Source organism: Hippocampus bargibanti, linkage group LG08 (genome assembly GCF_051943395.1).
Source record: "Hippocampus bargibanti isolate YZ-2025 linkage group LG08, ASM5194339v1, whole genome shotgun sequence".
Taxonomy (NCBI): domain Eukaryota; kingdom Metazoa; phylum Chordata; class Actinopteri; order Syngnathiformes; family Syngnathidae; genus Hippocampus; species Hippocampus bargibanti.
This window is the reverse complement of record NC_142741.1, coordinates 13,489,320-13,502,146: the sequence shown is the minus strand read 5'-3', so window position 1 is coordinate 13,502,146 and position 12,827 is coordinate 13,489,320. Positions and strand designations below refer to the sequence as shown.

The window sequence follows — 12,827 nt, the reverse complement described above, 5'->3', positions numbered from 1 at the left end:
ACCGTGGCGCTGTTCGACCGTGTGGTTTGGTGTTCATCCGGCAAAAATTAGTCCGCCAGCCACCGTGGCGCTGTGTGGTTTGGTTCGTTTGCCGAAAAGTATTTCATCTGCCAAAATTATATTCTCGTGAATTTAATGTTCGTAAGGTGAAAGGTTTGGAGTTAAAGCGTTTGTAAGCTGAGGTATCACTGTACATACGATCAATGATGTTACATCCTGCCAATCTTTATAAAAGCTCTCCCAAACAGCTCGGCCGCTCTCTTCTCCTCTCGCGCCTCTACCATCCGCTCGAGCTGCCTGCACCAGTTGGTGCAGCTAATTTCAATTATGTGCCATCCCAAAGATTAAAGAATCTTTTTGTTCTTACTTTTGATTCAATGCTTTTTTCATAAACGACGTGTGTTAGATGTATTAAGTTCATCCTGTCTACTTGATATCTAATTTCGCCGTATACTCTGACGAAGGCGGAAGTATAAACCGAAACATGTCAGGTATTTGAACACCTACAATACCCTGTCTGTAAGAAAATAATCTGACAACACAATACACACACACGCAACCACACACACACATAAAGGATTTGTATGTGTGCGTGAATTCCTGCGCGCGTGTGTGTGTGTGTGTGTGTGTGTGTGTGTGTGTGTGTGCGTGTGTGTGCGTGTGTGTGTGTGTGTGTTTACCTGGTAGCTCTGCGGTTTCTCTTCATTATCCTGAATACGAGTGTTGAATTTGCCCCTGGACAACGTTGATACATTATCATTAGCTGTTGTTAAAGTGCTGTATAAATCAATATGTATTGTTGTATTGTATTGTATTATGACAGGGACATTGAAAAAGTCATAAAGTATGTCATATGATGCGCTACTTCATGAAATACATTAATCTAAATCGTACAAACCATATTCCAATGAAATTGGGATATTGTGCTAAGTATAAATAATCACAGAATAAAACGAAGCGTGACATCAATCAAAACACATTTGATGTAAGCAAACCTTTTGGTGTTGGGCATGAATCTGGCTCTAATGGCTGAGAATTCATGTTGATCATTGTCATTTTTGTCCTCTGGCATCTGTGATGTTTCGGAACTGAACTCCACTTCACTGTCTTTTGAAATAAAAAGAAAAGATGATGTACAATATGAAAAAAAATGAAGAAATACTTGTAGCATATGCCACACTGCTACAGTACATAATGTCGCAGCAGTGTCTTAAAGCTGGGAGGGTGACACACCCGCGAATTGACGAACATGGCGGCACAATAAAGATAATAAAGTGGTCAAAGCAAGTCGTCTCCTCTCGTTCCTCCGGACACAACAATACTGTTGGATTCAGGTGATAAATAAATAAAAGTGACCTTTCATGGTCATGTGACAAAGGTAACTATTTGACAAAGGTGAGTCTCTTTACCTCAGCAGCACGCACGCATGCACAATGGTTAATGTTAGCACAGATATACAGTACAGTGAGACCTCGGCTTACGAACACCTTACCTTACGAACTTTTTGGTTGACGAACGTCAAATTTATGAAAATTAAACGCACTTCTTTTCGCAATACACACCCACCATGGCTGGCGGAGTGATCTTCGGATCTGGCGGAGTGATCTTCGGATCTTCGGCGAAGCACACGACCGAACAGCGCTCCAGCCGGCGCACCTTTCCACAACCCCTCTCTCTGAATTCACACGTCAATCACCTCCGATTAGCTTTTTGCAGATAATTTTACTATTAGGAAATGAATGCAAGATGATCCCCCAATAATCACCGTCGAGGAGAAGAAGGACATCATTGAAACACGAACGAGGTGTGCGTTTGTGGCGTCACATGTGCACACCGCGGCCGTCATGTGAATCTCAGCCTGACACATCTCTCACGCTGTGTGTCACTTCCCTGAGAGTAACTTTCTACGACCATTCTACAAATAAAGAGCCCGGTACTGTTCACCATTGCTACCATCCTTCGCCGAAAAGCTTTACACAAAGGCCTTATTTCGATGCTTTCACGTGACTAATGACACCGAAATTGTCACATGCGAGTTTACAGCTGGGGCGGGGCCGCCGCTCGCGACCGTTGCCAGCCGAAGAAGACACTTCAATTTCATTTCAACGAGTCGCTGTCACCTCATCAGTGACAGGATTACGACACATCGACCCTCACTGTGTCTTGTGCTGGCAAATCCAACTGTTTGCTTTGCCGGAGGCGATTGTTAGTCGCGATTGCATAAGTTTGGTGCTTTCCGGGATCGCGAATGTGCGTAGTGTGCGTGGTGATCCCCTCATCACCGATACTGGGACATTTCAACGAGTCGCTGTCACCTCACTAGTGACATGATTACGATGCCTCGTTCCTCGCTGTGTCTTGTGCTGGCAAGTTCAAGAGTTTGCTTTGCCGAGGTGATTGTTAGCAGCGATGGCGTAAGTTTGATCGCGAATGTGCTGGACGGATCGCCCCGCCCGCCTTCTTTTGTTGCGTTTTATTCCGCGTCCGTGGAATCATCGGACTTGCGCCTTTTGTTGTAATAAAATCTCTGCCAGCATCTACGGGACTCAAAGTGGATGCAGATGACATCGAGGAGCTTGTTGCTGACCATAATGAGGTCCTCAACACAGATGATTTGATTTGCCTTCAAGGGGACAAGCAGAAGCAGGCCATCCAGGAGTTATTGTGCAGGCTTTTATTGAACAGTTCCATCCAGAAAAGGCGATGAGAATCATCAACATGATGAATGATAATGTGATGCCTCAGTTTCGTAAGATCTTACAAGTCAGAAAGCACAGGTGTCAATTAACAGCCATCAACGACCATCACAAATGTAAATAAAGTGACTTTATTACATAGTGCAGTGTATTTCTTTCATTACAATACAATAGCACATTTCTTATACATAGAATAAGGTATGTTGTGTGTAGTTTTAAGGGTTATTTATTTGAAAATTATATTTTGTGGAGACCTGGGAACGGATTATTCTCATTTTAATATTTCCTATGGGGAAAAAAATGGGATACACACTTTTCGCCTTACACACTCTATCTGGGAACCAATTAAGTTCGTAAGCCAATGTCTCACTGTATTTACATTTGTGTTTGTGCGTGTGAGTGTGCATTTGAGTGTGTGTGTGATTGTGTGTGTGTGTCTGCGTGCGTGCGTACGTGTGTGTGTGTGTGTGTGTGTGTGTGTGTGTGTGTGTGTGTACGCACATGCGTGTGTGTGTGTGTGTGTGTGTGTGTGTGTGTGTGTGTGTGTGTGTGTGTGTGTGTGTGTGTGTGTGTGTGTGTGTGTGTGTGTGTGTGTGATGACTTACCAAGAGCATCCTTATTTGTCAGGACTAAGTCTGAGTGGGCCTTCTTCTTCTTTTTGCCTTTCAGGCCGAATATCAGCTTTGCCTTTCTGCTCACAGTGGAAGACGGCTATGTGAAGTACCACCTGAAAGTCTCATGGAAACTGTGAATGCAACACTGAGAGCGATCCCGACCGGAACGATCACGGAAACCAATGAGCTGATATACGCTTCAGCATCAGTGATCCTAGAGATGCTTGGCTACAACTACAAGAGCAACCGTGAGAGCCACTAGATTCGTTACCCACCCAGTGGAAGACAACAAACAAATCATCCTGTATCTGTAAATGTGCAGATTCTAATACAAACTTACCAAGATCATACTGTCATGAAAGACAAATTCCTGAAAAAAATGCATTGCCAAAGATGGTTTGGTTGTGTTTTTGTGTTGTGCTTGTGTTACCAGCAAGACCACAAAGAACCAAGATAGCAAACAGCCAAATCTTCAGTCACCGGGTAAATCACGCTATAATCTGAGCCACAAAGTCACACGAAGGCCAGCCTGTGTCTGGGGGCCTTTCTGAAACGGCTGATCTGCTGACGCCCAAGTTGTCTTGGTGATGTGACCAGCTACTGGCAGGACAACAATAGCATGTTGCTCTTGCTAAGTGGTTTGAGCTCAGTTGATAAAGCTGGTTTCCCAGCGATTGAAGGTTTAGATCAGGGGTCTCAAACTCAATTTACCCAGGAGCCGCTGGAGGCAGAGTCTGGGCGAGGCTGGGCCGCATAAGGATTTCCACAAGAAAAGCACAGATAAAACATTCCAATGTTCTCAAAATTTTTATTTTTAACACACAAATAAATAGAAAAATGAATAAAAAAAATAACCAGTAATAAATAAATAAAATAATTATAATAATAAGGCAGACACAGACGACTGAAAAAAAACACAGGAAACTAATTATTTTAATACAGTTTCAAATGTCTGTATTCACAGTTCTTTAACCTTTAACTTTCTGAACATCAATAAAATATTGAACATGAACTGTCCTAAACATGGCTTCTCTTGCCTACTTATTGCTGCTCGAGTCCTGGCAGCGCTTCTTTTCACAAAGCCGAGCCACATTTGGCTTAAGGGAGGAGGCAATGGAGAATCTGAGTAGGACTTGAAGATGCTCATCAGTAAGTTTGGACCTGTACTAGGACTTATTGAAGTTCAAGCTGGACAAAAGAGCTTCTCACATCAGTATGTGCTCCCAAAAAGACGCATTGAACATTTGGGAAAGTTCAGAGAAGCTGGGATAAGCTTGTCTGCTTCTCCATTTACATCCCTGAACTTGGCTTTGAGTGCAGAGTGGCCCTGTAGGTCACAGAGCTCCATTTGGAACACAGGAAATCTTGCACATCAAAAGAGAATGGGTCCGCAAAAATTTGAAATGTGGCTTTGTGTGTCTTGAAGTCTGCAAATCTGTGATTAAATTCTCTCTGTAGCTCCAAAATGGTGGTTTGTTCCATGGTTTGTTCAGTGGTGTGTTCAGCTCCACACACAAGTTTCATTTATATCAATCACGCGGGCTGCACTAACATTACTCTTTCATGTCAAGGCGGGCCGCAAAATATTCTTCCAGGGGCCGCAGTTGGCCCGCGGGCCGTGAGTTTGAGACCCCTTGTTTAGATGGTTCGTGTTTCTTCTACTTCTGGACTAGGAGGCAAGGGCTAGTAGTCATTGGGAATGTCGGGAAAATATTTAGGTTCTCCCCACGAGTGGTTAGCGCTTGTCAAGATCTGGTTGGCGACCAACGGGTGGCGCTGTCGGCCCCGCCTGTACCTGCACAGGTGCTGGTCGTCCCGATCAGTGGCAGACTGCCATGTTCTAATTGCCGACGAACGGGTAGCGCTGTCGGCCCTGCCTGCAGCCACGCAGGTGTTGGGCGTTCCAATGAGTGGGAGTCAAAAGGACTCCCGGCACAATCATTCTGTGTCGGGTCATTGCATTGTGCAGTGAATTCATTGCATTGGATGCTGTGCATGTGTTTTTTGGACCCTGTGAAGTTTGTTTCATCCTGGCAGACTTTTACTCTTGGTTTTCTTTGATACTTTGTATTTTTCTGTTCAGATGATTTTGATGTTTTAGATTTTGTTCTTGTTGAGATTATTTTAATACAATTTCTCAAATACAACCTGCTGCTCCCTCGTGGCTGCTTTTTGGGATCCAGCACCGCCATCACCTCCTTGCAAACCGTGACAGCGCTTCCACCTCACAGGTCAGAAGACATCGATTCATCCCGGTTTTGGCCTCCCTGTGCTTCTGTGGGTTTTCTCCAGGTACCCCGGTTTCCTCCGACATTCCAAATGTGGCATGGCATGGCATGGCAGGTTGATTGAGCCCTTTTAATTCTCCCTAGGTATGACAGTGAGCATCTGTATGCCCTGGGATTGGAAGGCCACCGGTTTGAGGTGTCAAATACCTATTGCAACCATCTAGGATCTTCAATAGGTGTCTTATGTGGTGGAATCTTTGTAAAATACGCGTAGTAGAAGTCATTTGAAGCGATTTTACAAATTATGGACACAATTTGTCCGAGGGCGTAGGTTGTCCTTTAAATTGCATCAGATCATAAAAGGACTTCATGGATAGCTTGTTTGTTGCGCCGACTGTTCATTTTCAATTTCGAGCTGCAACTTTGTTTTTTTTTTAATTGACCCATTCTGGGTTCTTGAATATTCAATTTCTGTCCAAAGGGCAAAGTTTCATGTTTACATTTTAAATAGTAGAAAAGAAGAACTTTCACCAGTCTGTACGTTGTGATTCCAGAAAATGTTGTCGACCTCACATTATAAAGGGTCAAACTCACACCCAACCTCAGCATTGTGAGGTTTACACGCTAACCACTGGACCGCTGCCCATAAGGGAAACAATCATATGTGATAAAAATAATGACATCAATATACTGTCAAATATGTATAATGTAGATTTTCTTTTAGTTAACACAAAAAAGGATATGCCTGTAATTTAATGGAGGCTTCCTTTTTCGCTAAGAAAATACATGAATAAAATTTATACACAGAACACATTTGTAACCCCCTAAAAATTTGCTCACCCTTGTTGTGTAAAAGGACTTTCTGTCGTATCCATCTTGTTCTCTATCAAACTAAATAACCTTCACATAATTAATTACTTTTCGTCTCCACTGAATAAAAAAAAAACAGTAAAACTATTTCAAGTGCAAACTCCCCGATGGCTCTTTTCAATGCAAAAGACGGCAGAGATGGACACCCTTCCAACTTCAACACCTTTGGCTCTAGTCTCCAAATCATTGACCTTCATGCTGCGCTCTTATATTTACATATATCTTATATTTATGGTCAAACCTCTTCCTCTTGCCAAACAAAGCATATATATATATATATATATATATATATATATATATATATATATATATATATATATATATATATATATATATATATATATATATATATATATATATATATCATGGGAGGAAAAGCCCCTACACGGGATGTACCACCGAACCATAGCAGAAGTGGCTGATCTCAAGAAGTCCTATCAGTGGCTAGAGAGGGCTGGCCTAAAGGACAGCACAGAGGCACTCATCCTGGCTGCCCAAGAGCAGGCCCTGAACACCAGAGCCATAGAGGCAGGGATATACCACACCAGACAAGACCCAAGGTGTAGGTTGTGCAAAGAGGCACCTGAGACAATCCAACACGTAACTGCAGGGTGTAAGATGCTGGCAGGGAAAGCCTACATGGAGCGCCATAACCAGGTGGCTGGCATAGTCTACCGAAACATCTGTGTGGAATATGGACTGGAAACCCCAAGGTCAAAATGGGAAACACCTCCCAAGGTGGTGGAGAATGACCGAGCAAAGATCCTGTGGGACTTCCAGATACAGACCGACAAGATGGTAATGGCCAACCAACCAGATATCGTGGTCATAGATAAAGGGGAAAGGAAAGCCATTGTCGTGGATGTAGCGGTCCCGAGTGATGGGAACATCAGAAAGAAGGAACATGAGAAAATCGAGAAATACCAAGGGCTCAGAGAGGAGCTGGAGAGAGCCTGGAAGGTAAAGGTGACAGTCGTGCCTGTGGTGGTCGGAGCACTCGGGGCAGTGACCCCCAAACTCGACGAGTGGTTGCAACAGATCCCGGGAACAACGTCGGATATCTCGGTCCAGAAAAGCGCAGTGCTGGGAACAGCACGGATACTGCGCAGAACCCTCAAGCTTCCTGGCCTCTGGTAGAGGACCCGAGCTGAAATGGGGACAGACACCACCCATGGTGGGTGAGACGAGGATTTTTTTTTTTTTTATATATATACAGCGAAATAATGTCCTCCATCTATCCCGGTTTTGTGCATCCTCTTCTCTCACACCAGCTACCTTCATGTCCTCTTTGACCACATCCAAAAACCTCCTCTTCGGTTTTCCTCTCGGTCTCCTGCCTGGCAGTTGAAGGCTCAGCATCCTTCTCCCGATATAGTCACTCTCTCTCCTCTGGACATGTCCAAACCATCTCAGTCTGGCCTCTCTGACTTTCTCGCCAACGTCTCTAATATGAGTTGTGCCTCTAATGTACACATTCCTGATCCTATCCAACCTGGTCACTCCCAAGGAAAACCTCAACATCTTCAGCTCTGCTACCTCCAGCTCTGCTTCCTGTCTTTTCTTCAGTGGCACTGTCTCCAGTCCAAACATCATGGCTGGTCTGACCACGGTTTTATACACCTAGATGAAACCCTTCTATCACACATCACACCTGACATTTTTCTCCAGCCTGCCTGGACACGCTTCTTCACCTCTTTTCCACACTCTCCATTGCTCTGGACAGTTGACCACAAGTACTTAAAATCCTCCACCTTCTTTATCTCTTCTCCCTGTAGCATCACTCTTGCACTTGGATCCCTCTCATTCACACACACATATGTAGATCCTTGTTGTGTGGATCAGGGAGTCTATGTCCTTTTCGCTCTTAGCATACAGCTTTATGTCGTCCATTTAGAGGGGGTGACTGATTGTAGCTCCATTTCTGAGGCGGTATCCATAGCCTGTCTTGGCGATTATTTGGCTGAGGGGGTTCAGTCCTATGCAGAACAGCAGTGGGGAGAGCGCTTCACCTTGGTATACATTGAGACCTCAACTTACGAACTTAATTGGTTCCCAGACAGAGTGTGTAAGGCGAAAAGTGTGCATCTCAAAAAAAAAAAAATCCCATAGGAAACCATTAAAATGGGAATAATCCGTTCCCGCGTTTCCATAAAATATAGTTTTTAACTAAATAAGCCTTAAAACTACACACAACATACCTTATTCTATGTATAATAAATGTGCTATTGTATCGTAATGAAATAAATACACTGCATTGTATCATAAAGTCACAAAGAGAGGCACATTACATGAGGACTGTAATTAAAGACATTAACTGTGCTGTAAAATAAAGTTTTTTAAAGACCGTCGCTTTGAGAGCACGCAAACACCTTTTGCAACAGACGCACCTTTGATGGATTCTCTGTTCCGGAGAATGGCAGCAATGGTTGACTTAGCATAGCCGTCCTCTGCCACTAAATCACAAATACGCACACCTCGTTCGTGTTTTTCAATCAGCTCCTTCTTCTCAGCGACGGTGATTTTATTTTGTGTCTTCTTGGGCTGAACACGAGCCTGTGGTGGTTTTTTTTCGGTCTCATCATAGTAAAATTATAAGCAAAAAGCTCCAAGTAGGCGATCGACGTGTGCATTCAATGAGAGGGGGTAGGCAAAGTAGTGCCGGCTGGAGCGCTGTTCGGTCATGTGCTTCCGCCGAAGATCACCCCGCCAGCCGTGGTGGGTGTGTATTATGAAAATAGTGCTTATTATAAGGTTTAATTTTCATAAATTAGAGGTTCTTAAGACGAAAAGTTTGTAAGATAAGGTGTTTGCAAGTTCAGGTCTCACTGTATGCCACATTTGATAGAGACTAGCGTTAGTGGCTTGCCATTGGCTTCAAGTGTGGTTTTCCACATCCTCATTGAGTTTGTAACAAAGGCTCTCAGGGTCCAAAGGCTCTCAGTGATCCATGTGTGTGTGGCATCGAGTCATCTGCTTTCTTGTAATCAATTCAGGCTGTGCACAAGTTGGTATGTCGGGACCTGCAATCTTGTGTGACTGTTGTGTCAACCAGCAGCTGATGTTTGGCACCTCTAGTATCTCTACCAATGCCTTTCTGTGCTTTGCTCATGTATTGATTCATGTGTCCACTTATCTTAGCCGCAATGATGCCTGACAGGCGCTTCCATGTTGTGGAGAGACAGGTTATTGGCCGATAGTTGGAAGGAACTGCACCCTTTGACGAATCCTTCATGATCAAGATTGTTTGCCCTTTGGTTAGCCATCCTGGGTGAGTCCCATCCATCAGTAACTGGTTCATTTGTGCTGCTAGGCGCTCGTGGAGTGCTGTGAGTTTCTTTAGCCAGTAGGTGTGGACCATGTTGGGCCTGGTGCCGTCCAGTTTTTCATACCTGTGACTCTTTCTTGTATATCTGCCGCTGTATGGTAACTGGATTCTGTTCAGGGAGGTTGCTGTGCTCCTCTTTCAGACTCACCAGCCATTGTGCACTGCTGTTATGTGCGACCTCCTTCTCCCATATGCCTTTCCAGTATCTTTCAGTTTCTAGCCTTGGAGTGTCTGCTCTGCTGTTAGAGCCCTGCCACTGAGCGTACACTCACGCCTGGTGCCGTCCAGTTTTTCATACCTGAGACTCTTTCTTGTATGTCTGCCGCTGTGATTAACTCTGGGTTCAGAGTATATATATATATATATATATATATATATATATATATATATATATATATATATATATATATATATATATATATATATATATATATATATTGTAATGTCATGAGAGGATATCTCTCAGCGGGACAGGTCAAGGAGCGCAATGGGCGACAGGTTTGAATACAAACAAATATATCAAATATATATATATATATATATATATATATATATATATATATATATATATATGCAGTGAGACCTCAACTTACGAGCACCTTATCTTACGAATGTCAAATATGAAAATTAAACCTTATACTACGCACTATTTTCAGGATACACACTCACCACGGCTGGTGGAGTAATCTTCGGCGGAAGAACACCAAAGCACACCACCTTCGGATCTCGCGGAGTGATCTTCGGCATAAGCACATGATCGAACAGCGCTCCAGCCGGCGCTACTTTCCACACCCCCTCTCATTGAATGCACACGTCAATCGCCACCTTGGAGCTTTTTGCTGATAATTTTACTATGATGGACTGAAAAAAAAAACGCCACAGCCTCATGTTCAGCCCAAGAAGACACAAAATAAAATCACTGTCGCTGAGAAGAAGGAGATAATTGAAAAACACGAATAGGTGTGCGTTTGTGTGATTTATTGGCCGAGCACGGCTATGCTAAGTCAACAATTGCTACCATTCTCCGGAATAGAGAAGCCATCAAAGGTGCGTCTGTTGCAAAAGGTGTTTCTGTGCTCTCAAAGCGACAGTCTCTGGCAATCGAAGAAGTTTAAAAACTTCTGTTAATTTGGATTGACGAAAAGCAGCTATCCGGCGACAGCGTGAGTAAAGCTATTTTATGCGAGAAAGCACGGCTAATTCACGTCGATATCGCCATACGGCAACCTGGAAGTTCGGAGCTTATTGAGTATTTTAAAGCCAGCAACGGATCATTCGAGAACATCTGAGGGCGAGGAGATGGCTGCAGCATCAAGTGAGCTCATAAAGGCAATGTTGGCATAGTAGAATGACGTGCAGGCTTTTACCGAGCGATTCCATCCAGAAAAGACTGTGGCTATGACAATCATCAACATGATGAACGATAATGTGATGCCTCAGCTTCGTAAGACCTTACAAGTCAGAAAGCAACCGGTGTCAATTAAGAGGTTTTTAAGAGTCTCCAAAGGAGCAAAATAGAGAAGCCACACCAGAAGTTAAGTTACCAACAGTCCTTATGGAAGGTGACTCTCCTTCCATAAGCCATCAACGACCATCAAAAAGATAAATAAAACTTCTTTTTTACAGCACAGTTTATTGCTTTATTTACAGTGCCTCTTTCCAAACAGCAATTCCCTTTGACCTTCGACCTCCAACACCATTCCATCAAGCCATCAATGACCATCACAAATGTAAATAAAGTGACTTTATGATACAATGCAGTGTATTTCTTTCATTACAATACAATAGCACATTTATTATACATAGAATAAGGTATGTTGTGTGTAGTATTAAGCCTTATTTAGTTGAAAAGTATATTATATGGAAACCCGGAAACGGATTATTCCCATTTTAATGGTTTCCTATGGGATTTTTTTTTTGAGATACACACTTTTCGCCTTACACAGTCTGTCTGGGAACCAATTAGGTTCGTAAGTTGAGGTCTCACTATATATATATATATATATATATATATATATATATATATATATATATATATATATATATATATATATATATATATATATATATATATATATATATATATATATATACAGTAAAGTCTCGTTATATCGATATCGGATATATCGATAGTCCCGGTTATATCGATACTATTTCTATGCACGCACGGAGAAAATTACATACAAACAGGGTCGGATATATCGATAGTCCCGGTTATATCGATATTTTTTCGGACTCCCTTGAATATCGATATAACGAGACTTTACTATATATATATATATATATATATATATATATATATATATATATATATATATATATATATATATGAATCCTGAACAACATAAAAATAACCACTGTGTTGAATTAGACAGACACTTACCTGAGTGCAGGATCCATGGCAGTGGATGCAAATGGTGGGCATCTGACAGTATCAGCAGCTGGGTGGCGTCTTGATCATGTGGCTGACGAAATGTCAAGTTCCATCAGGATGAGACATTTCCGAGCAAACGCGAAGTCTCCCTGAGTGAATGATTGCTTTTTGTGTTTGCCCAATGGATGAAGCCAAATGTGGTCCCATCACTCCTTGATTAAGGGTGACAATAGTCTATTCTCTTTTGTTAAACTGAATTGGGTTAGCATATACTGCATAGATAATAAAGCTAAAAACAGTTAAGAGGCTATACATTTAAAAGTCTTACTCATACTATCTAAATAACACACACACATACACACACACACACACACATATATATATATATATATATATATATTATTATATATATTATTATATTATATGTGCATACTGTATATATATTGTTTTTTGCCGATTAATATGAGTATTTATGATCATGCCGTGATTGTAAGACACTAAATGACAGGGTTGTCCTTTTGCGGCCTAAAAACAACAAAAAACACCGCGTTTGAATACCAGCGCTTGGAATAACGTGTGGGTGTAACCATGTGACCAGGATGTAATAAACTGTCAGTTAACAAACCCTCCTCTTGTAAACAAAGACGTCAGCCCTGCTCGCGCTCATGTTGACCATCTGCCATAATAAGACAAATACAATAATATACTTTTTATTTATTG

General features: G+C 42.3%; 1 protein-coding gene across 1 annotated transcript in view; it reads right to left on the bottom strand.

Annotated features, from left to right (window-relative positions):
• Positions 1 to 6,413, bottom strand: part of fer1l6 (fer-1 like family member 6) — a 47,849-nt gene extending 41,436 nt beyond the window's left edge. The window contains exons 1-4 of the mRNA XM_089002722.1: positions 6,379 to 6,413; positions 3,302 to 3,387; positions 996 to 1,107; positions 681 to 735 (exon numbers count right to left, since the gene is read on the bottom strand). Of these exons, the coding sequence (XP_088858848.1) occupies positions 681 to 735; positions 996 to 1,107; positions 3,302 to 3,387; positions 6,379 to 6,413 (288 nt within the window). The remainder of the gene's footprint in view (positions 1 to 680; positions 736 to 995; positions 1,108 to 3,301; positions 3,388 to 6,378) is intronic.
• Between the last annotated feature and the right edge of the window lie 6,414 nt (positions 6,414 to 12,827).